General features: G+C 38.7%; 1 protein-coding gene across 3 annotated transcripts in view; it reads left to right on the top strand.

Moving 5' to 3' along the window:
• ATE1 (arginyltransferase 1) overlaps window positions 1-25,044 on the top strand; it is a 152,320-nt gene that overhangs the window by 68,791 nt on the left and 58,485 nt on the right. For all 3 annotated transcript variants that reach the window (XM_065894303.1, XM_065894301.1, XM_065894302.1), the window contains exons 9-10: window positions 156-337; window positions 4,218-4,317. In XM_065894303.1, the coding sequence (XP_065750375.1) occupies window positions 156-337; window positions 4,218-4,317 (282 nt within the window). The remainder of the gene's footprint in view (window positions 1-155; window positions 338-4,217; window positions 4,318-25,044) is intronic.

Below are 25,044 nucleotides of genomic sequence, written 5' to 3' on the forward strand. Positions count from 1 at the left end.
CTCTTCTGAGAGCCGGAAGATGATGGCAACAAAGAGGAAACTTTAGGACTTACTAACCTGAGTAAAATACAAGTAAAAGAGGTTAATTATTAAGATTTTTAATATAAAGAGAAAAATGACAAACTGTTCATGTTTGTGTGTCTACCTTTTCTCAGGCAGAGAATCCCCCCTATGGACCAGATTGTGGTTATGGTTCCTTTCACCAGCAGTATTGGCTTGATGGAAAGATCATTGCCGTGGGGGTGATTGACGTCCTTCCATACTGTGTCTCGTCTGTATATTTGTACTATGATCCTGATTATTCGTTTCTGTCTTTGGGTGTCTACTCTGCACTCCGGTAAGATTGCTTTTGACAATTGTAATGGTCATATACAACTTCAAATAATTCTTCATTTGATTATATTTTATTATAAACAGTAGAAATCCCATTGGATAGTACATAATAATTTGTTGCTCTAGTAGTCTCTTATCTATTGATATTTAGAAATACCACTTTTAGAACTGAGGCCACCGAGTCTGATGGTAATTCCCTAGCTTTTTAAGGTATCCATCTGGTCTAATGTATGAGAAGTCACTGTGATACTTTTGTTGTTTAGTTTATGCATTTATTTAAGCTCCCCTGTCAGAGCCACATAATGTTTTTTTAAAATGTTACATTATTTAGATATTTTCTCTTGTCATTACTATTGTATATATATATTTTATAATTAATTAAAGGTTACGTGAATCTGGTGTAAACGAATTAAAGCAATGGCAGTCTGTTGGAAGAAATATACAGTTATATAAAGTATATAGAACAGGACCAGAGAGTCCCTGACTGTCCACTTGACTCTGTGACCTCATTGAAAGATGATTTCCTTTTTATGTCCATGGCTGCAAATATATGCAACACAGCACAGATATTTTTAGGTGCATTATCCTAATAATGAAAATAGTGGGGTCTTGTTTCATGAAAATATTTGTGTTTATTTTTATGGCTGCTTGTCTGCATATACATGTGGTAGAGGAGGAAGGAGCGTTGAGAATTATTTTTATGTTGTTTGGGAGCTTGAGTCTCTTTTTTCTCCCTCTTTATCACTTTTTTCTCTTTGCTTTTCCCATTCTTTGTCTCTGATGGTCACGTTTTTCACATCTTGATAAAATATACTTTGAGATTATTTTATTTACTGTGTGTGCTTTTCTCTGAATTATAAAAGTAGGAGAGTTGATTTTTTTTTTAAATCACTAGTTGATTAAAAAAAAAATACGGTCCATAATTGATATTTTTGTGTTTTTCAGTGGCACACAATATTGATATTTTCAACATGACCTATCTTAATGCCAAGTTACATAGCAAATTAAAAAATATACAATGTTTACGACTGATCCTTATAATGATCTTTTGTTTTTCTTATGTATTTAATTACATTTTGTATAAACTAATTAAAAAACATCCATGATTCTTTGTAGTATCTTTTAACTCTTTGTGAAATTAGAACTGATAATTTAAAGCATTCACATTTTGTAACTTCAGAAGCGTGTATTTCAGAAAAGATACTTTTTCTTTGTATCAGAATCAGTCAGTACTTTGAAATTATTACCATTTTCTTCTTTTATTTATGTATCTCTCACTTTACAGTGTGTAGGCATGGATTTGTCTAGATTCCTCAGATAAATGTTAAGAATGATATTTATTCTTAGATAATAAATCCCAGCCTCTGTATGAAATATTTCATTTCTCAATAAACAAAGAGATATAGAAATCCCACTGCATTTGAGATAGCAAATAATTCCCAACAAAATTTGTTCCCAGCAATCTGTTTGTTGCTTGGTATATCTCTTGAAAGTTCTGGAGCTGGAGGGCTTTGAGGAGGTAGTAGAGGAGCCTGAGGGCACAGAAGTTGGGGTCAGTGGAGAGTGAGGAGGTTGCCACTGCATCTGTTTCCGTGCTCTTGAGAATCTGAATTGCTGAGTTTATAGAAGAGGAAAGGCAGCCAGGAGACTGACATTATGAAGCAAAATTGGGGAGAGTAGGTTACAAGTTGCCAGTTCCATTCCTGATTTTAATGTATTTCAGTGAAGCCTGTTAAATTTTTCCTCCATTTCTTCAGTTTCTTAAGCAATCGTACAATCAATAGAGTTTTTATATTTTAATCTGTAATCAAGATTACAGATTACTAGATTTTTATGTCATCTAGGCTACAGACTTTAAAAACGTTTGAATTGGGGAGCATGAGCATGGAATTTATTTCCTTTCTTTTTTTTTGTTTTTTTAGCAAAAGATGAATTTTAGAAATGTAATTAATTTGCTTAACAGATGTTTATTTGAGCACAGTCTGTGTGTCCTGGAAGTATTTGTAGATGTGCATAAGACAGGGTTTCCAGCTTTGTCAAAGCAGACAGTAAATTAGAAAACTGACAACACAATTTTAGAGACTCTGTTGTGCTGTGACAAAAATGAAATTATGGTAGTAGGCAATGAGGCCCTTTTTCTATAGGGTGGTTAGGAAAGACCTCTCTGAAAAGCCAAGAAAGAGGAATAGGAGCCAGCTATGTAAGAATCTGAGGATAGATATCCAGGTCAAAGGTAGCAAGTCCAAGTGCCCTGAGGTCGTTGGAATGAAGAGAAGGAAGGCCTTATGGGCTAGGAAATGGGGTAGGACCTAGGCAGTGCTGTGCAAGGATGGCAGCAAGGCAGGTGGTGTTGATGAGGGGACAGATGGAGAAGGGCTTATAGGTAATGGTAAGGAGATTGGATTTTATCTAAGTGTGATACCAACCCAGTGTGAGGGTGAAGGGTTTGGAGAGGTTACCTCACCTGATTAATATCATAAAAGACTACTTAGACTGCTCTGTGAGGTTATGGAGGGGCCAGAGGGGAAACTGGAAATCTATTTGGGAGGCTGTTAGAGTCGTCTAAGGGAGGCCTAATGGTGGCTTGGACCAAAATACCTGAGGTGGAGGTGGTGAGAAACGGTCAGATTCACGGTATATTTTGGAGATAGAGCCAACTGGACTTGTTGACGGGTTGGACACAGGGGTGAGAGGGAGAGAACAATTAAGTATGGATCCTAGGCTTGGGGCTTGGAGTGGTGCTGGTGGTGGAGTGGTGCTGCAGTTAGCTGAGATGAGCAGGGCCGAGTAGGAGGGCCGGTGGGTATTGCCGTCCTCATCAGAGCTGGGTGGTCCTGCATTGCTTGCTGTATCGTTGTGTTCTTCCTCAGTTTGAACCTTAAGAGTGGGTTAGTTCTGAGAATAATTGGATCTATTCTGTTTTAGCCTAATAATGTTCAGTCTGTTTGGATTTAGAAATACTTTTGTTGTAAAGATGAATTTTTAGGGCAACGACCCTTCAGTGCTTTAAATTTGAGCTTGCAAAATGCACAGACTGTTCCCTTAAAAAATAAACCTCTCCTTGGATTTCAAGCATCCATTGCTACTAAAAACAAAGAAAAAGAAAAGGAAATTAAAACCTTCAAGAAACAAACATAAAAACAAAACAATTTTTCTCATACTTTAGAAATGTACCGAAGCTTTGCTTAAAGCTCTCGAACACAAGCGGTCATTCAGTTGGACAAGTAGGATGAAATTCTGTGCCCAGATTTATCCGGATACAAATTAAAACCATGTCGAGCATAGGCATTGCTGACAGCTTCTTTTTTCAGTTAATCCTTGCCTGTGCCAACAAATAGAGAAAAGGTGGTGAGATAGCATGGTTTTTTCCCCCCTCTTTACTTTTAGAGAAAATGAATATTAAAGTAGCATTTGGACATAGAGAGTAATTTGTCATATATAGTTGAAAGTGTTTGCATGTAAATGGTCATAGTAGTATTCTTCCTGAAATTTGTTGGTTTTTGAGCTTTCTAAAATTTGTTGTCCTGTTTTTAACCTGATAAATCCAGTCTTTGAGAACTCCAGGTGATAATGAATAATAAGGCATTGTATTAAATAGATCTTTGTACTTCTGTGCTCTTTGAATTTGAGATACACTGCTATGCCCAGTAAAGAGTAAAACCAGAACTTCGGTGCATTTGCTAAAATAATATACTTTTCTTTGGTGTCTGTATAGTAAAAGTCATCTGAAAGTGTTTTTAAAATTGTTTTTCTTTCAACACTTGGATTTTTATTTTGATAGCTTAATGTCAGATTTTATCAAATATGTGTTACCAAATTGTACAGTACTTTGAATTTTGGAGCTAAATTTAACTGTACCTTGATCTTTCTTCTTCTTTTGGCAGAGAAATTGCTTTCACTAGGCAGCTTCATGAGAAAACCCCTCAACTCAGCTATTACTATATGGGTTTCTACATCCATTCATGTCCCAAGATGAAATACAAGGTAAAGTTGATTTTCACACACGTTTGCTATAGAGTCAAATTATGAAAATTAGTGCTTTTGTAGTTTCTAATCACATTAGTTTAACATGCTTGTACATTTTTATGTAAATCATGAATTATTTTTAAATGTGTCTTAAACTTTTCATAGAATCTAGCTTCTTCATTGCCTAAAACAGTGCCTGACAAAATAGGCACTTAATATTTGTTTAATATAGGTTAATCTGTAGGAATTCACTGAATATATCCCACCTATTCTAGAACTTCAGTAGGGCCCTGTGTACTTGGGGTAGTACAGTAGTACCCATTAAGAAATCTGCCTTCTTGAGGTGCATCGTCACCCTCTCCCCGCTCCATTCCTTCTCCCTCCATTCAGTTGTAGCTTTGTTTCCTTTGGACACAGTCACACTCCAGAAAAACTGGAGCTCGGTGTAAGTAGTAAGATATTTTCCATAGCACGATATTTGCAAATGTTTGTACGGTTTTCATTATGGGAAAATGAATCTTTAATATGATTTTTGTCTCAGAGCACAGAATTTGGAATTTTGAAAGGGTTTGAATGGGTTAATGAAGGAAATCTGTTTGCTGCCGCAGAAATGAAGCTTTCTGTGATGAGAACTACAGTCTCCACTGTTCTTACTTTGTAATTCATTGTATTATTTTCAGGTTTAAGTATATTTCAGAATTTCCCTTTTAACAAAAGGTCTTACCATTTAGGACTCTCTTTATTTTTATTTTATTGTATTTTTTATTATTGAAGCATAATTGACCTGCAACCCTGTGTTGGTTTTGGGTGTACGACATGGTGATTCAACATTTCTGTACATTACAAAATGATCACAGCAAGAAGTCTAGTAATTATGTGTCACCATATAAAGCTATCACAATATTATTATTATTTTAATTTCCAGGCCTAACTTTATTATATTTTTAAAAATTATTTTAATTTATTTATTATTTATTTTTTAATTTTTTTTTTCTTTTGTGCTACGCGGGCCTCTCACTGCTGTGGCCTCTCGCGTTGCGGAGCACAGGCTCCGGACGCACAGGCTCAGCAGCCATGGCTCACGGGCCCAGCCGCTCCGCGGCATGTGGGATCTTCCCGGACCGGGGCACGAACCCGTGTCCCCTGCATCGGCAGGTGGACTCTCAACCACTGCGCCACCAGGGAAGCCCTAATTCTTTTTTATGGCTGAGTAATATTCCAGTGTGTGTGTGTGTGTGTGTGTGTGTGTGTGTGTGTGTGTGTGTGTGTGTGTGTGTGTGTGTATACACACACATACATACACACCTGTCTTCTTTATCCATTCATCTATTGATGGGCACTTAGGTTGCTTTCATATCTTGGCTGTTGTACATAATGCTGCAGTGAACACAGCGGGTGCGTGTCTCTTTTTGAATTGATGTTTTTCTTTGGAAAAATACTTAGAAATGGAATTGCTAGATTGTATGGTGGTTCTATTTTCAGTTTTTTGAGGAACCTCCATAGTGTTTTCCATAGTGGTTGTACCAATTTACATTTCCACCAGTAGTGCATGAGGGTTCCCTTTTCTCTGCATCCTCGTCAGCACTTGTTATTTGTTGTCTTTTTGATAATAGCCATTCTGACAGGTGTGAGGTGATATCTCCTTGTAATTTTGATTTACATTTCCCCAATGATTAGTGATGTTGAGCATCTTTTCATATGCCTGTTAACCATCTGTATGTCTTCTTTGGAAAAATGTCTGTTCAGGTCCTCTGCCCATTTTTTAATTGGGTTGTTTGTGTTTTTTTGATGTTAAATTTTATGACTCTCTTTAATGAAACTCTTTGATGTTTTCCAAGTATTAGTAGCCCACTGTAAAAGCTCTGGAAAGTATAGAGCAGTATAAAGGAACAGACTACATACATCCTGCCTACCATAATAACAGTAACCAAATACCTCTGATCTACTCAGAGCACTGCTTTAAGCTCTGAAGATGTGAAAAGATTTAAACATGAACCTTCTTCTTAAAACTTGTAACATAGGTGAAGATTGGGGGTGTTTTACGTAAAATCAGGTTAATACAGTGGTCTGGTAAGTGGCCTAGGAGGCAGTGGGGTTGCTGCATAGGGTATGGAAGAGGCAAGGGTTTAATTAAAAGGGAAGAGAGGGCTTCCCTGGTGGCGCAGTGGTTGAGAGTCCGCCTGCCGATGCAGGGGACGCGGGTTCGTGCCCCGGTCCGGGAGGATCCCACATGCCGCGGAGCGGCTGGGCCGGTGAGCCATGGCCGCTGGGCCTGCGCGTCCGGAGCCTGTGCTCCGCAACGGGAGAGGCCGCAACAGTGAGAGGCCTGCTTACCACAAAAAAAAAAAAAAAAAAAAAAAAGGGAAGAGAGTCCTCAAAAAAGAGTAGGTATGACAGGGAAGCACATTTCATGGAGAAGGAGCATTTAAATAAGAATGAATAGGTGACAGTGCCATGCATATTCACATAAAAAAGGAGGAGGAGGGCAGTCACCCTTCAGTTAGTCGGTCTTCTTTGTAGCTGTAGCCGTGTTATGTGTTTTGTGGCCCTATCTGCTGTTTACAAGGTACATAACAATGTAAATATAATAAATATTATTCACTTTATATATAAAGTATATTAATGGTGTTTCAAGGGGTAACTTAGAAGCAAAATAAGATCATAAACTGGTAATCTTAATTTGTGGTTCTTTGTAGTGCTGTTAGCATGGTGAGAGACCCGAATGTTAGGTTATTAGAAATAGTACCTAGTAATGTTTGCTGGCAGTTCCCAGTTCTTTGTAGGCTAAAGTTCTTTGTAAATACAGGCACACCTCAGAGATATTGCGGGTTTAGTTACAGACCACCACAATAAAGCGAATATTGCAATAAAGCAAGTCACATGAATTTTTTGGTTTCCCAGTACACATAAAAGTTATATTTACACTGTACTGTAGTCTGTTAAGCATGCAATGGCATTACGTCTAAAAATACAGTGTACATACCTTCATTAAAAAATACTTTATTGCTAAAAAATTCTGACCATCATCTGAGCCTTCATCAAGTTGTAATCTTTTCACTGGTGGAAATAGCAAAATGTGGCACGGAGACACAAAGTGAGCAAATGCTGTTGGAAAAACAGTGCTGATGGACTTGCTTTTGACTCAGGGTTGCCACAAACATTTGATTATAAAAAATGCGATATCTGCAAAAAGCAGTAAAGCAAAGTACAATAAAACGGGGTATGCCTGTACTACTGAAAATGATATTTCTTATTAAACAATTTTTAATTACTCATACTAATGAGTAAAGAATCTGAAGAATTTTGGAAGTATTTTAGGAATAACTTATGTTTTCAGGAATCCCACGTTCTCATTTCCAAATCCCCAAAATTTAATATCTGTTGGGAATTTGGAAACACTATTAAAACCTGTAAAACTAGGTTGCAGCCCAGAGTGGAAAAGGTAGGTGGAGGGGAATACTCACTAACCATTTAAACAAAACTTTAAAAATTTCCCAATATATTATATCATATTCACATTATATCTTCTTGGGAAAGACAATTCTGAAAATCTGTACTATATTTCGTGACTTTGTAAATATTCGTGAGATAAGAATGATAAAATACTTGAATATTAAGTTAATTTTGTAAAGCCAGCATTTTCCTGGCATGGTGGTTTGAATACTTTTGGAACTTCAAGAACATGTTGTTCTTAATTTTTGTATTGTTAGTTTAAGAAAATTGTTTTCATTGCATCATGATTGAAGATATGTCATTTTAGGTCACTGAAGAGTAAAGATATTCTCATTTCAATTAAGGATATTTTATTGTGAGCAAATGAGAACGCTCAGTTTTGGGGGAATAAAACAACTGCTTTTAAACATGGGAATTTTCAACTGGAAAATGTGCCGTTTGAAATTATAAGATGGATATTGGTCCAAGTGTGAATGTTTCTCATTTCAAGTTGAAGGGCTAGAGCTAGAGACCAATAAAAGATAGCTCACAGAAAGTGAATTGTACACTATTAAAATTTTTCTCATTTTCAAGATTGAATGGGTAAATTTAGCATATAAGTACAATAATAGCTAAAATTATATCTTCTTTCTTAGTGCATAACTGCTTCAAGCGTTAGTAATGATATATTTTTGCCATATTGTAAAATATACAATGGAAAAATCTACAAAGTATATTTTTATCTGATACTAAAGAAGGAATATATTTTAAAATAGGAATATTTTTTATAACTAAGAAAGAACAGTCTCTTGGGTACCTGGTATGCACTAGACACTGGGAATACAGTTGTAAGCAGTATAGATATGGGCTCTGCCCTAATGGAGGTTACATCTGAGGGGGTACATAATTGTAATCCAGTGCATAAAGTGGCACCAAGTGACTGTACCTGTAGCTATGACAATGTTTCATTTGGATTTTCTGGTGTAGATTTACACATATTAAGTTACAGTCTTCACCATATTGTAAAGCTTTTTTAACATCTTTATTGGAGTATAATTGGTTTATAATGATGTGTTAGTTTCTGCTGTATAACAGAGTGAATCAGCTATACATATACATATATCCCCATATCTCCTCCGTCTTGCGTCTCTCTCCCACCCTCCCTATCCCACCCCTCTAGGTGGTCACAAAGCACCGAGCTGATCTCCCTGTGCTATGCGGCTGCTTCCCACTAGCTATCTAGTTTACGTTTGGTAGTGTATATATGTCCATGCCTCTCTCTCACTTGTCCCAGATTACCCTTCCCCCTCCCCGTGTCCTCAAGTCCATTCTCTAGTAGGTCTGTGTCTTTATTCCCATCTTTGCCGTAGCTTCTTCATGACCTTTTTTTTTTTTTTTAGATTCCATATATATGTGTTAGCATATGGTATTTGTTTTTGTCTTTCTGACTTACTTCACTCTGTATGACAGACTCTAGGTCCATCCACCTCACTACAAATAACTCAATTTCATTTCTTTTTATGACTGAGTAATATTCCATTGTATATATGTGCCACATCTTCTTCCCATTCATCTGTCCATGGACATTTAGTTTGCTTCCATGTCCTGGCTCTTGTAAATAGAGCTGCAGTGAACATTGTGGTATGTGACTCTTCATAATGATCAAAGGATCAATCCAAGAAGAAGATAGCAATTGTGAATATTTATACACCCAACATAGGAGCACCTCAATACATAAGGCAAATTTTAACAGCCGTAAAAGGGGAAATCGACAGTAACACAATCATAGTAGGGGACTTTAACACCCCACTTTCACCCATGGACAGATCATCCAAAATGAAAATAAATAAGGAAACACAGCTTCAAATGATACATTAAACAAGATGGACTTAATTGATGTTTATAGGACATTCCATCCAAAAACAACAGAACACACTTTCTTCTCAAGTGCTCAAGGAACATTCTCCAGGATAGATCATATCCTGGGTCACAAATCAAGCCTTGGTAAATTTAAGAAAATTGAAATCGTATCAAGTATCTTTTCCAACCATAACGCTATGAGACTAGATATCAATTACAGGAAAAAAACTGTAAAAAATACAAACAATACACTACTAAATAACCAAGAGATCACTGAAGAAATCAAAGAGGAAATCAAAAAATACCTAGAAACAAATAACAATGAAAACATGATGACCCAAAACCTATGGGATGCAGCAAAAGCAGTTCTGAGAGGGAAGTTTATAGCAATACAATCCTACCTCAAGAAACAAGAAATATCTCAAATAAACAACCTAACCTTACACCTAAAGCAATTAGAGAAAGAAGAACCAATAAACCCCAAAGTTAGCAGAAGAAATCATAAACACCATATAATACATTTATAATGTAGAGCAAATTAAAGTAATTAACAGGTTTGAAATATACAAACTCTTCTATTGAGTAGTGAACTGTCATGAAGGCATGTTGAAATGAAGAGTCTATCTTTATGTGTAGGAAGGACCATCATTTGATAGATGATTCCCAGAGCTTTCCATCATCAATTCCTCTTACCCTGTACCCTGTTTGTGTGCGCTGCTCTGTCCATCAGAGGTACATTCTGTTTCCCTCAACACAGATTGGACTGGCCTTGTGACTTGTGCTGACTAATAGGATACTGTAAAAGTATGTCTGAGACTTCAGACAGGCCCAAGCCTTAAGAGGGCAGACAGCTTTTGCTTCCTTTGTCTCTGAAGCCACTCATCATGTAAAAGGTTGACTACCCTGCTGGCATGAGAGGTCACTTGGGAGGCCTCAGACCATCTTGGATGTTTCAGCCCCAGCCAAGCAGCAAGCTGAATGCAGCTGTATGATTGAGCCTAAGAGAGATGGGCAGAAGAACCACCTAGTTGAGCTGTAGCCAACCCACAGAATCATGAGGAATAATTAATTGTTGTTTTTTTAAGCCTCTAAGTTTTCGGGTGGTTTGTTAACTCAGCAACAGATGACTGAAACACATGCTGTAGGATGGAAATCACTAGATACAGTTGTAGATTTCCACGTAGATGGAAATCATTCTGTGTTGAGCTGTGCAGACTCATTTCCTGAATTGAGCTGAACTGATCTGTGAAGTTGTTGACAGCTCAGTGTGAGAGAGTTTCGGCAAAGTTACTTAATTTGCCTGTGTGGTCATACCTAAAAATGTGCCCACTTGGCTTACGAGAATTCATCTTTATACAGCATTTTATTTAATACCCAGACTTGGGCCTACGAGGCATTTGTTAACATAATGACACATTTTGATTTTGCTTGTCTTGCTAATGTTGAGCACTGCAAAATGAAAATCGCCATGTGGTCATTTTCGTAGTTTCTTTGATCACATGTGTTGCGGTAGAGCCTCCTAGCGGTTTGCTAGGTGATAGCAGTTACATTCTTGTGCATAATATTCCCTAAGATTCATTTTTACCGAATCATTTTGGTTTTACTGTTCTTTGTGTGTGTGTTTTAAATAAAGGTTGATCTGTATAAACAGTACAGTCAGCTAGGTTTTCTCTGTGGCCATAGTCTTAGATTAAAGCAAAGGGTAGTCACAGAGGAATTTAATGAGAGCTAGAAAACAGTCATTATGAAAAGAAGTCACCTTGATTTGTTGTGTCGCCGTTGCTCACTTTAACTGTTAACCATAATTGTGACCATTTTTATGGGACTTGGTACCGTTTGGCCTAAATCAGTACTGATTTGTGGACTCAGGAACTGGCTGAAATGAATGGAAATTATATTTTCAGCCTGGGAGAGTTTCTCTTTGGAGAAGCTCTCCTGCCGAAGCAGGAGCAGATAGTGTGGCTTTCTGGCTGACGTCCTCAGTGGATGCTTGTCCTCTTGGTCTGCTCCTCTCACAGTTCCGAGGTGGTTGCTGGCCTTCAGGCGTCACAAGCCATCAGCAGTAGCTAGAATCAGAAAAGTATAATATTGTCTCCTGTGTCTCTTGTTTTAAAAAATATTACTTTTAATTGTGATAAAATGTACATGACAAACTTTATCTTAACCATTTTTAAGTGCACAGTTCAGAAGTGTTAATTAAGTACGTTCACGTTGCTGTGCAACCATCACCACCGTCCATCTCCAGAACTCCTTTCATCTTGCAAAACTGAAGCTCTGATCCCATTAAGCAATAGTTCCCCATTCCCCTCTGCCCCCAGCCCCTGGCAACCACCATTGTACTTTCTGTCTCTCTGAATTTGACTGCTCCAGGGACCTCATATAAGTGGAATGGTACAGTGTCTTTCTTTTTGTGACTGACTTATTTCACTTAGCAGAACGTCCTCACGGTTCATCAGTGTAGTAGCAGGTGTCAGAATTTCATTCCTTTTTAAGGCTGAATAATACTTGGTTGTGTGTATATGCCACGTTTTGTTTATGCATTCATCCATTGATGGACACTTGAGTTGCTTCCATCTTTTGGCTATTGTGACTAATGCTTCTGTGAATATGGCTGTACAAATATCTGCTCAAGGCTCTGCTTTCAGTCCTTTTGTGTATATACCCAGAAGTAGAATTGCTGGATCATACGGTAATATTTGTGTAATTTTTTGAGGAACCACCATACTGTTTTTCATAACAGCTGTACCATTACATTTGCCAAATCTTGTTATTTTCTGTTTTTTTGTTCATTTGTTTTGACAGTAGCTATCCTAATGTGTGTGAGGTGATTGCTGTCTTTTTTTTGAGATCAAGAAAAACCTTACCAGGAAGCCTCCTAGCCTACTTCACTCATTTCATTGTCAGAGTTGTGCCTCTTTTCCGTGCCTGAGTCAGTGGCTGGCAAGGGGAATGGAGCTAGGGCAGCTGTGATTGGGGATGGGGTGGAGGCACTTGTGGAGCACATGCCACTGCAGAGGGCGAACACCTGGACAGGTCTGTTTTTTAAAATTCTGCTTAAAACCCAGTATTTTTAAAAACCGAGCTGTTGGTTTATATTTATTTATTTTATATATAGTTTATATACATGCTATGTATCAATAGTTTGTATATATATGTATCACTATTATATATACATAAAAAATTCAGCTATGGCTTTAAGTATATTTAGTTTTCTAAAGCTTTTTTAAAAATGAATTTTCCTGTGCTTTCAAAATGTTTAATATTCGCATGTAAAGCTTAGTTTATATCTGTATTTTGACACCTTCTCATACATTTCAAAACTGTTCAGTTTCCTTTCAAAGTGAAAATTGGAGTGTATAGAAATGGGGTTAGGAATAATTTTAAAAATTTCTTCTTCGTGTTGTCTCTCAGACTGCTGCTGTAAGGCCATTCTGTGATCTGAAGGAGGTGTTTTGACTGAGCTCTTTATCCAGACTTGTATGCAGGCCAAAGTAAACAGTGATCCAGGCAGTCTGCTTTGGTATCATGACATGGCCAGACATCAGATAGCTGAAACATCAGAAAGGGTTTAGAAATGTCAGAAAACGAACAAAAGGCTAATTCATCTGTGATTAATCATTCTTAAACTCAATGCCTCAGCTTGATTGTGGTCAAACCGCCCCTCTGGAATTCTGCAGGAGTTTCCCTAAAAGAAGGTAGTTGGCATTACTGTTACAAAAGCACCCCCCCCAAAAAAAAATTGGGGTTTACAGAGCTGCATCTGCAAAATCCTGTGCTACTGAAATCCCCGGGCTCCCAAGCTTTTCAAAGTTTCCTGACTAGACAAATTAGCCAATGTTATTTTACTACAGTCTTGCAACCCAGGGTGATGCTTTTGGGTACGTATGGTAGTGACTTTGCTACTGCTGGTTTGAAAGAGATACAGATAATCTCATCAGTTACCCACAGTACAGAACAAAACACTCGAGTTTTTAATTCAGCATCTATTTTTCTTGAGGTTAAAATAAGTGACCAGTGAATTAGACATGGTCAGTAGAAAAAATTACCACAGAATAATTGTAGTAAGGGATTTTTGATGCCTCCTACAGGCAGTGGGAGGTAAAGGAATAACATGCTCATCACATATTCTTGTTCTTAAAATTGTCACATGTGGAATTTTGCCACATCAGAGTCAAAAGTGGGTCATGTGTTCTAAGCTTCTCATTACAGATGAGAAAATTAAAGCTCAATAGGTTCTTGCCCAGAGTTTGCATTAACTCACATTTTAATTTAAGCAACATGAAGGAGAGTCTGAAAGATTGAAATTCATATAAATGGCATTGTTTATCAGATTTATGATGAGGTATATATAACTTTTTATTTTGGAGAAACCTAAAATACTTGCACATTAAGTAAAAGTAAGTGTTTACTGGGGTATCAGAGCATATTTAATCAGTCCCTTATTTTTCCCATCCTTCTCCTCATGTATGTTTCCACAGTGAAATGGAAGGCTTGGTATAGAACGTGATTCCTAACCTTTGAAAAACCTCAATCATCTTTGGAGCTTTTGAAAAATACTCAGATCCAAGCTCTGCCCTGACCTACTGAAGATGAAAGTTTGCTGTCCTCCTTTACACAGCCCCGTTCGCTGACTGCCAGACATTGTTTTATGTACCTTTGAACTGCCCTTCCTCCCCGCCTGAGCCTGAGTCCCTCCCAGCTGAAAGGGATCTCGCTCATCCCTGCGTGTACATGTCCAGACCCAGCGTGTGCACCGCTCTTCAGTGCACCGTTCTCGGTGTCTCCCACTTCGGACCTCGCCCATTGCACTCCCCCTGTACGGAAGCTGGAGCTGGCCTCTCCAGTTCTGGGAACGCTGGTCCTTTCTAAGTGCTTCATCTGTAGCTCCCCTTGCTCTCTGCTGTTGTAGCTGTGCTGGTCAGTCCGCGCTGATGGAAGGCCCACTCTGTACCAAACATCACGCTAGGTGCCGGGGCAGGAGGAAGATGATCACACGTGGTCCCTGCTTGTCAGTTCCTTGAGCAACCGGCTCTTACCTGTCACTGTCCCCAGGGCCCGGCAGATTCATTGGCAAATAGAAGGTGCTCAGTGAGTTTATTGATGCGCATGACATGTGGAAGGCAGGCATCCATCTTCGTGGTTAAAGCCGGGAAGTGGAGGAAAGTAAGTGAAAACGGTGCAGGGAGCTGGCCTTCTGTGCAGGCCGCTCTCATTGAGACACTGGGCTTAGGGAAAAGTTAAGAGTCCCATTTCAGTAGTACACTTTATATTTTCCGTGAATTTCCTCTCTGTAGTTGTTTCTTTTTTTAAGTAAACTTCTTATCAACGTGTGATGTATATACAGAAAAATGTACCGTTCGTAAGCGTAAAGCTTGACAGGTGGTCACAAGGTGACTACACCTGTGCAGCCAGCACCAAGATCAAGACGCAGAACACTGCAGCCCTCACAGCCCTCTTTCGTGCCGCCCACAGATATCCATGAAAGACTAATCATGCCTGTTTTAACCCTTCATAAAATGGAATCACTTAGTGTATTTTCTCTTGTGACTGACTTGTTTCACTCAGCAGTACCTTTATAAGATTTACCCACATGCTTCTGTGTACATGGATGGTTCATTCTCATTGCCTGTCTGCCCATTCTACTGTGGATGGACTGTTTCTAGGTTTTGGCTAGTATAAGTACAAGTGTGAGCATTTCGTGCATGTATTTTGGTGAACATATGTGTGCATTTCTGAGTCATATAGACCTAGGTGTGGAATTACCAGATGATATGTTGTGGGAATATTCAGGTTTACTTCATACTGCCCAACATTTTTTTAAGTGATTATACTAATTTACACTGCCACTAGCAGCAGACCTCCTGATAGGTGTCTAGCAAGGATGGTGCGTTGTGGGTTTAATTTGCATTTTGCTGTTGACTGATGACGTTGAGCAACCTTGTCATTTGTCTGCTGGCCAAGTGTAAAGTGTCTGTTCCGGTCTTTTGCCCGTTTATCTCCTGGGCTGTCTGTGTCTGTTATTTGTAGAAGTTCTTTATATATTCTGGCTAAAATGCTGTGTTGCATAAATATTTTATAAATATCTTCGTCCACTCACTGCTTACCTTTTCTTTCTCTTAACAGTATCCTTTGATGAGCAGAAGTTTCTAATTTTCATGAAGTCCAGTTTATCTTTATTGCTTTTGTGTCTTGTTCAAGGAAAATCTGCCTACCCTATGGCCATGGAAATGTTTTCTTATATTTTCTTCTGAGAATTTTATCTTTCACAATTAAGTAATCTATCTGAAATTGATTTTCGGGTATGGTTGAGCTAGAGGTTAAGACTGAATTTTTTTTTCCCAGCTGTATAATTACTTTCAGTTTCTTAAGGGTACTTCCCTGCATATACTAGTTTAATAAATATGTCAATTAAAGTATTTCTGTGTCATTATATTTGTGTTATGGCAAAATGTCCCAGCTTCCCCTTTTTCAGACTTAGCATTGATCCCATTAAATGAACAAATTCCTCACTTAACTTGAGAATTACATTGGTCAGTCTGTTCTACTGGGAACGCTTGATCTAAGTACTGAATGATGTGCAGATAAATCACTTGCTCTTGTACGTTTCTTCCAAATAACTTCAAAAAATAAAAGCTGTGGAGAACCTCTTTAATTTAAACAGGATGATATGTTTTCTGGAAATTCAGTTAAGAGAATGATTAAAACATAATGAAGAGCTCTTTATTAACAGTTGTAATATCAAACATTTAGCATTTGCTGATCACATCCCATTTTGTCGTATTTATGTAATCATACAGAGGTTTTAATTTTTACGTAGCCCAAATTATTAATCCTTTTCCGCTCTGGCTCCTGGCTTCTGTATCATGCTCTAAAAATTGTATCTTCCCTTTATTCCTTTTCATCATCTCAGGTTTGCTTCCACTCTGAAATCCTCCCTGACTCTCCTACGTATATGTTTCCATTGCAGCTTACACGTTGATATCTGACACTTCTGCACTCTGTTTTCCTGTCTATCTCTTTAGAATCTAAGCTTCTTGAAAGATGGAGTTTGAGCTCATTTATTTCTTCTTGTAGCAGCAATCCCTGATTTATAGTAAATGTTCAATAAATCTTTGAATGGCTGGATGGAGATATAAGAATAATGAATAATTTGATTATTGGTTAGAGGGAAAGTGCATATCCATGCCAAATAAAGTGGCATCATTTGACATTTCTACAGGATAGATCTTTTTATATTTTTGGCAATATTAATCAAATATAAGTTATTAAAGTGTTTACTTTTAGAGTAATGAGAAAGTTGTTATATTTGAATTGTCAGATGAACAGTGAAGATACTCTTGCATTTACTTTTTTCTTCAAATTGAAAAAGCATTGCAGATAATTTAGAACATTTGTAATTCTGAAATGATAGTGCTATATAATATGTGGTTTATATTTGAATTAAAGGTTTATTTTTAAATAGGTTGATTTAGAAATGTATCTAGTTGAATAAAGTTAATTATCTGTAAAATCCTTGAAATAGCAGAATACAGTATAAATAATATTTTTCTAGGGAGTATAATTATAAATTTTGATAATTGCATAATGTAAATGTATAACCTGAATACTATTTTAATTAACATTAATTTGTTTCATGACCTAACATTGCCTGTGGTGGGGCAGTGAAGGGGCTTCTCACGCTGAGTTCCTGTTCCCGCTTATCCTAAAATAGTGGTTCTCTATCAGGGATAATTTTGCCCCTATCACCACCCCATCCCATTTCTGGAGTCCCTTTTGATCATCACAACTGGGGCAGTGGGGGAGGGGTTTGTATGTTACTGGCATCGAGTCCCCAGCAGCAAAGCGTTTTCTGGCTCAAAATGTCAGTAGTGCTAATGCTTGAGAAACCTTGTTTGAAAGGGTTACCTACTTGCCATTGACATCTGTAGGGCTTTACAGTTGCTGAGTTACCGCAGGTAATTTGACGACTGTTGTCAGAAAGGAACTGCCATGAAAGATTAATTTGGGGCTCACCATAACAATTTTGAAATAAACTATCCTGTATGACACACCAGAGAGAAGTTTCTCATGTCTAATTCATGACCCTGTGCAGCCGTAAACTTATCGATGACCCCAGGACTGTCTTAAATTTTCTTTGGGGGCTTATGTGTGGCCTTCATGTCAGCCTAAAGGTAATTTAATGTTTTTGTACAGTGAGATATATCCAGCGAATTTGAGGTCTCTTAGAAGGAGCAGCAGAAACAACAAATAAGGTTAAAATTTCCAAACTGTGATGCTTTGTTTTTTTAGTTCTGATGTGCATGATAGGGTCTGTCTTTAGTATTATAAAGGGTTCTGTTTTCCTTGCTTTGTAGAAATAGAAACTTGGCAGCTTATAATAGCCAAGTGAATTGAATTACTCTTTCCTTAGCAGCTAAATTGGGTTCATCTTTTTTAGTACAAAGAGCACAGTGTTGGCGCGTTCATTTTAGGATGGGCAGTCATATAGTCCTTTCGGCTTTGCTGGCACAGGGATGTTCGGCACATCCCTTGCCCACGTGCTGCAGCTGAGCATGGTTGGAACTAAGCTGTTGTAGAGAAGCGCAGGCACCCGTGTTTATTGTTTTTCTTGCCGAGTATTCTGCCTTGATGTTGTTACGAGAATGAAACCAGTTCTCACCCTTCTCCCACGCTAGGACTCCCCATCACAGCTCAGGTCTTCTTTCCTTCTTAAATTTATACATGTTCTCTTGGTTCTTATATCTTCATTCTGTAAAAACAGGCAACTGTAAGATTTTTATGTTGGACACTTTCTTCCAGAAGCCTTATTGTCTCAGTCTGTGGCGTTAGCTAAAGGAAAGCAGCCTTGAGGAGCATGGTTATCTTGGGTATACAGCAGAAAGGTGACAGTGACAACACTGAGAAGCAGAGGGAGCCCAGTGTCCACTGCTAGAGGACCTTCCCCGTCATCACCTCACTCTCTTCCATCCTGTGTTCAGCCTCAGCCAATGGAATTGTTCAACGATGATTTGCATTGTGTGAGAATTGTTTTGCTAGGAAATCTCTAGCTTCTCACATGGTTCTCTTAGATCCACATTTCTTTGCTTGGTCTTCAGGGGTCCCCTTTCCTTCCTGATTCCTCACAGTCTGCCTTTAGACATACCTTTGCCGCCCATTTTTTCTGTTACGTTTGTCCTATACAGAGAAGTTCATTGCAATCAGATGTCTGCCATGCCCATACTTTCCTATAGTCTCTGCTAAAGGAAATGCAGCCTTCGAGTTTAGGTCACCATGCTCAGTTCCATGTGACCCCCCCCCCCCACCTTAATTGCCGTGAATTGAACTAGGCATGGGTGCCTGACCCAGGTGCTCAATCTAGGGTAGATTAGTATTAAGGCTTGACATAAAAGCTTTGCCCACTGAATGGTGGATGACCAGACCATTCAGATCCTGTCTTTTAAGGAAGTTTGGGCTAACCACAGGGAGGATCAGCAGTTAGTGGGAGCAGTCATACAGAACCACCGGACGACAGTAACACCAGCTCAGAGTTGGCTTAGGGCTTCATAAACACAGGCCCATGAAGTTTGAATTGTAGGCAAACTTCTGCACACAGGGACATTTATCTTGAGAGTAGAGTTCATGGATTTCTTTCATCTGGTTTTCAAAGGGGTCTGAGAATCAAAAGATAGCAAGGTGAGAGAGCGGTGAGATGGGAGGGGGAGCAGAAGCGGAGACGGCGAATAGCAGATGAAAATACAGATTGGGGTCTCCTGCTGCTGAGGGCGCAGAGATAACCTCTTGTCAGACCTACTTGCCAGCTCTTAAGTTATAATCTGTTATCCACGAGGCCTTCCTCTAGCCTGGCTTTCCTCCTTTCCTTGGATAGCCTGGAATTCTCTGGAGCCTGACCCTATGTGGGTAATATTTCTGCCCTCATTTTCTTTCTTTCTTTTTAATTAATTAATTTATTTTTGGCTGCGTTGGGTCTTCGTTGTTGCACGTGGGCTTTTCTCTAGTTGCGGCGAGCGGGGGCTACTCTTCGTTGCGGTCTGTGGGCTTCTCACTGCGGTGGCTTCTCTTGTTGTGGAGCATGGGCTCTAGGCCTGTGGGCCTCAGTAGTTGTGGCTTGTGGACTGTAGAGTGCAGGCTCAGTAGTTGTGGTGCACGGGCTTAGTTGCTCCGCGGCATGTGGGATCTTCCCAGACCAGGGCTTGAACCCATGTCCCCTGCATTGGCAGGCGGATTCGTAGCTCCTGTGCCACATGGAAGTCCCTTAATTTTCTTCTATGATTTTTTTTATACAGCAGGTTCTTACTAGTCATCCATTTTATACACATCAGTGTATACATGTCAACCCCAATCTCCCAATTCATGTGCCCCACCCCCCACCCCCGCTTTCCCCCCTTGGTGTCCATACGTTTATTCTCTACATCTGTGTCTCATTTCTGCCCTGCAAACCAGTTCATCTGTACCATTTTTCTAGGTTTCACATATATACGTTAATATACGATATTTGTTTTTCTCTTTCTGACTTACTTCACTCCGTATGACAGCCCCTGGATCCATCCGTGTCTCTACAGATGACCCAATTTCGTTCCTTTTTATGGCTGAGTAATATTCCATTGTATATATGTACCACATCTTCTTTAGCCATTCATCTGTCGATGGGCATTTAGGTTGCTTCCATGACCTGGCTATTGTAAATAGTGCTGCAGTGAACACTGGGGTGCATGTGTCTTTTTGAATTACGGTTTTCTCTAGGTATATGCCCAGTAGTGGGATTGCTGGGTCATATGGTAATTCTATTTTTAGTTTTTTTAAGGAACCTCCCTAGTGGCTGTGTCAATCTACATTCCCACCAACAGTGCAAGAGGAGTTCCCTTTTCTCCACACCCTCTCCAGCATTTGTTGTTTGTAGATTTTCTGATGATGCCCATTCTGACCGCTGGGAGGTGATACCTCACTGTAGTTTTGATTTGCATTTCTCTAATGATTAGCAATGCTGAGCAGCTTCTCATGTGCTTCTTGGCCATCTGTATGTCTTCTTTGGAGAAATGTCTGTTTAGGTCTTCTGCACATTTTTTGATTGGGTTTTTTTGTTTTTGTTTTTTTTTAAATATTGAGCTGCATGAACTGTTTATATATTTTGGAAATTAATCCTTTGCCCGTTGATTCGTTTGCAAATATTTTCTCCCATTCTGAGGGTTGTCTTTTCGTCTTGTTTATAGTTTCCTTTGCTGTGCAAAAGCTTTTAAGTTTCATTAGGTCCCATTTATTTATTTTTGTTTTTATTTCCGTTATTCTAGGAGGTGGGTCAAAAAAAAAAAAGACCTTGCTGTGATTTATGTTAGAGGGTTCTTCCTGTGTTTTCCTCTAAGAGTTTTATAGTGTCCGGTCTTACATTTAGGTCTCTAATCCATTTTGAGTTTATTTTTGTGTATGGTGTTAGGGAGTGTTCTAATTTCATTCCTTTACACGTAGCTGTCCGGTTTTCCCAGCACCACTTACTGAAGAGACTGTCTTTTCTCCACTGTATATCCTTGCCTCCTTTGTCATAGATTAGTTGACCATAGGTGCGTAGGTTTATCTCTGGGCTTTCTATCCTGTTCCATTGATCTATATTTCTGTTTTTGTGCCAGTACCATATTGTCTTGATTACTGTAGCTTTGTAGTATAGTCTGAAGTCAGGGAGTCTGATTCCTCCAGCTCCATTTTTTTCCCCTCAAGATTGCTTTGGGTATTTGGGGTCTTTTGTGTCTCCATATACATATTAAGATTTTTTGTTCCAGTTCTGTAAAAAATGCCATTGGTAATTTTATAGGGATTGCATTGAATGTGTAGATTGCTTTGGGTAATATAGTCATTTTCACAGTATTGATTTGTCCAATCCAAGAACATGGTATATCTCTCCATCTGTTTGTGTCATCATTGATTTCCTTCATCAGCGTCTTATAGTTTTCTGAGTACAGGTCTTTTACCTCCTTAGGTAGGTTTATTGCTAGATATTTTATTCTTTTCATTGCAGTGGTGAATGGGATTGTTTCCTTAATTTCTCTGTCTGATCTTTCATTGTTAGTGTACAGGAATGCAAGAGATTTCTGTGCATTAATTTTGTATCCTGCAACTTTACCAAATTCATTGATTAGTTCTAGAAGTTTTTTTTTTTCAATTTTATTTATTTACTTACTTTTGGCTGCATTGGGTCTTCGTTGCTGTGCGCTGGCTTTCTCTAGTTGCGGCGAGTGGGGACTACTCTGCGATGCGGTGCACAGGCTTCTCGTTGCAGTGGCTTCTCTTGTTGCAGAGCACAGGCCCTAGGCGCGTGGGCTCAGTAGTTGTGGCTTGCCGGCTGTAGAGTGCAGGGTCAGTAGTTGTGGTGCACGGGCTTAGTTGCTCCGTGGAATGTGGGATCTTCCTGGACCAGGACTCAAATCTGTGTCCCCTGCATTGGCAGGCAGATTCTTAACCAATGGACCACCGGGGAAGTCCCTCTAGTAGTTTTCTGGTGGCATCTTTAGGATTATCTGTGTATAGTATCATGTCATCTGCAAACAGTGACAGTTTTACTTCTTTTTTTCCAATTTGTATTCCTTTTATTTCTTTTTCTTCTCTGATTGCCATGGTTAGGACTTCCAGAACTATGTTGAATAATAGTGGCAAGAGTGGACATCCTTGTCTTGTTCCTGATCTTAGAGGAAATGCTTTCAGTTTTTCACCATTGAGAGTGATGTTTGCTATGGGTTTGTCATATGTGTTCTTTATTATGTTGAGGTAGGTTCCCTCTTTGCCCACTTTTTGGAGAGTTTTTATCTTAAGTGGGTGTTGAGTTTGGTCAAAAGCTTTTTCTTCATCTATTGAGATGATTGTACGGTTTTTATTCTTTAATTTGTTAATATAGTATATCACATTGATTGATTTGTGTATACTGAAGAATCCTTGCCTCCCTGGGATAAATCCCACTTGATCATGGTGTATGATCCTTTTAATGTGCTGTTGGATTCTGTTTGCTAGTATTTTGTTGAGGATTTTTGCATCCATATTCATCAGTGATATCAGTCTGTAATTTTCTTTTTTTTGTAGTATCTTTGTCTGGTTTTGGTATCAGGGTGATGGTGGCCTCATAGAATGAGTTTGGGAGTGTTCCTTCCTCTGCAGTTTTTTGGAAAAGTTTGAGAAGGATAGGTGTTAGCTCTTCTCTAAATGTTTGAAAGAATTCACCTGTGAAGCCATCTGGTCCTGGACTTTTGTTTGTTGGAAGATTTTTAATCACAGGTTCAATTTTATTACTTGTGATTGGTCTGTTCATATTTTCTGTTTCTTCCTGGTTCAGTCTTGGGAGATTATACCTTTCTAAGAATGTTTCCTTTTTTTCCAGGTTGTCCATTTTATTGGCGTAGAGTTGCTTGTAGTAGTCTCTTAGGATGCTTTGTATTTCTGTGGTGTCCATTGAAACTTCTCCTTTTTTGTTTCTAATTTTATTGATTTGAGTCCTCTCCCTCTTTTTCTTGATGAATCTGCCTAAAAAGGTTTATCAATTTTGTTTATCTTCTCAAAGAACCAGATTTTAGTTTTATTGATCTTTGCTATTGTTTCCTTTGTTTCTATTTCATTTGTTTCTCCTCTGATCTTTATGATTTCTTTCCTTGTACCAACTCTGGGTTTTGTTTGTTCTTCTTTCTCTAGCTGCTTTAGGTGTAAAGTTAGATTGTTTATTTGAGGTTTTCCTTGCTTTTTGAGGTAGGATTGTATTGTTATAAACTTCCCTCTTAGAACTGCTTTTGCTGCATCTCATAGGTTTTGGATCATCGTGTTTTCATTGTCATTTGTCTCTAGGTATTTTTTGATTTCCTCTTTGATATCTTCAGTGATCTCTTGGTTATTTAGTAACGTATTGTTTAGCCTCCATGTGATTGTGCTTTTTATGTTTTTTTCCCTGTAATTTACTTCTAATCTCATTGCACTGTGGTCAGAAAAGGTGCTTGATATGATTTCAGTTTTCTTAAATTTACTGAGCCTTGATTTGTGACCCAAGGTGTGACCTATCCTGGAGAATGTTTCATGTGCACTTGAGAAGAAAGTGTAATCTGCTATTTTCAGATGGAATGTCCTATAAATATCAGTTAAATCTACATGGTCTGTTGTGTCATTTAAAGCTTGTGTTTCCTTATTATTTTCTGTGTGGATTATCTGTCCGTTGCATAAGTGAGGTGTTAAAGTCCGCCACGGTTATTGTGTTACTGTCAGTTTCCTCTTTTATAGCTGTTACCATTTGCCTTATGTATTGAGGTGCTCCTATGTTGGGTGCATATATATTTATAATTGTTATATCTTCTTCTTGGATTGATCCCTTGATCATTATGTAGTGTCCTTCCTTGTCTCTTGTAATAGTCTTTATTTTAAAGTCTATTTTATCTGTTATGAGTATTGCTACTCTAGCTTTCTTTTGATTTCCATTTGCGTGGAATATCTTCTTCCATCCCCTCACTTTAATTCTGTGTGTATCCCTAGGTCTGAAGTGGGTCTCTTGTAGACAGCATATAGGTGGGTCTTGTTTTTGTATCCATTCAGTGAGCCTGTGTCTTTTGGTTGGAGCCTTTAATCCATTCACATGTAAGGTAATTATCGATATGTATGTTCCTATTACCATTTTCTTAATTGTCTTGGTTAGTTTTTGTAGGTCCTTTTCTTTAGTGTTTCCCACTTAGAGAAGTTCCTTTAGTATTTGTTGTAAAGCTGGTTTGGTGGTGCTGGATTCTCTTAGCTTTTGCTTGTCTGTAAAGCTTTTGATTTCTCCATCAAATCTGAATGAGATACTTGCTGGGTAGAGTAATCTTGGTTGTAGGTTCTTCCCTTTCATCACTTTAAATATATTGTGCCACTCCCTTCTGGCTTGTAGTGTTTCTGCTGAGAAATCAGCTGTTAACCTTATGGTAGTTCCCTTGTATGTTGTCATTTTTCCCCTGTTGCTTTTTTTCTTTTCTTTTTTTTTTTTTTTTTTTTTTTTTTGCGGTACGTGGGCTTCTCACTGTTGTGGCCTCTCCCGTTGCAGAGCACAGGCTCCGGTCACGCAGGCTCAGGGGCCACGGCTCACGGGCCCAGCCGCTCTGCGGCATGTGGGATCGTCCCGGACCGGGGCACGAACCCGTGTCCCCTCCATCGGCAGGCGGACTCTAAACCACTGCGCCACCAGGGAAGCCCTCCCCTGTAGCTTTTAAGAATTTTTCTTTGTCTTTAATTTTTGTCAGTTTGATTACTATGTGTCTTTGCATGTTTCTTCTTGGGTTTATCCTGCCTGGGACTCTCTGAACTTCCTGGACTTGGGTCGCTAATTCCTTTCACATGTTAGGGAAGTTTTCGACTATAATCTCTTCTGATATTTTCTTGGGTCCTTTCTCTCTCTCTTCTCCTTCTGGGACCCCTATAATGCGAATGTTGTTGACTTTAATGTTGACCCAGAGGTCTCTTAGGCTGTCT

This window comes from Phocoena phocoena, chromosome 16 (genome assembly GCF_963924675.1).
Source record: "Phocoena phocoena chromosome 16, mPhoPho1.1, whole genome shotgun sequence".
In the NCBI taxonomy this organism is placed as follows: Eukaryota; Metazoa; Chordata; class Mammalia; order Artiodactyla; family Phocoenidae; genus Phocoena; species Phocoena phocoena.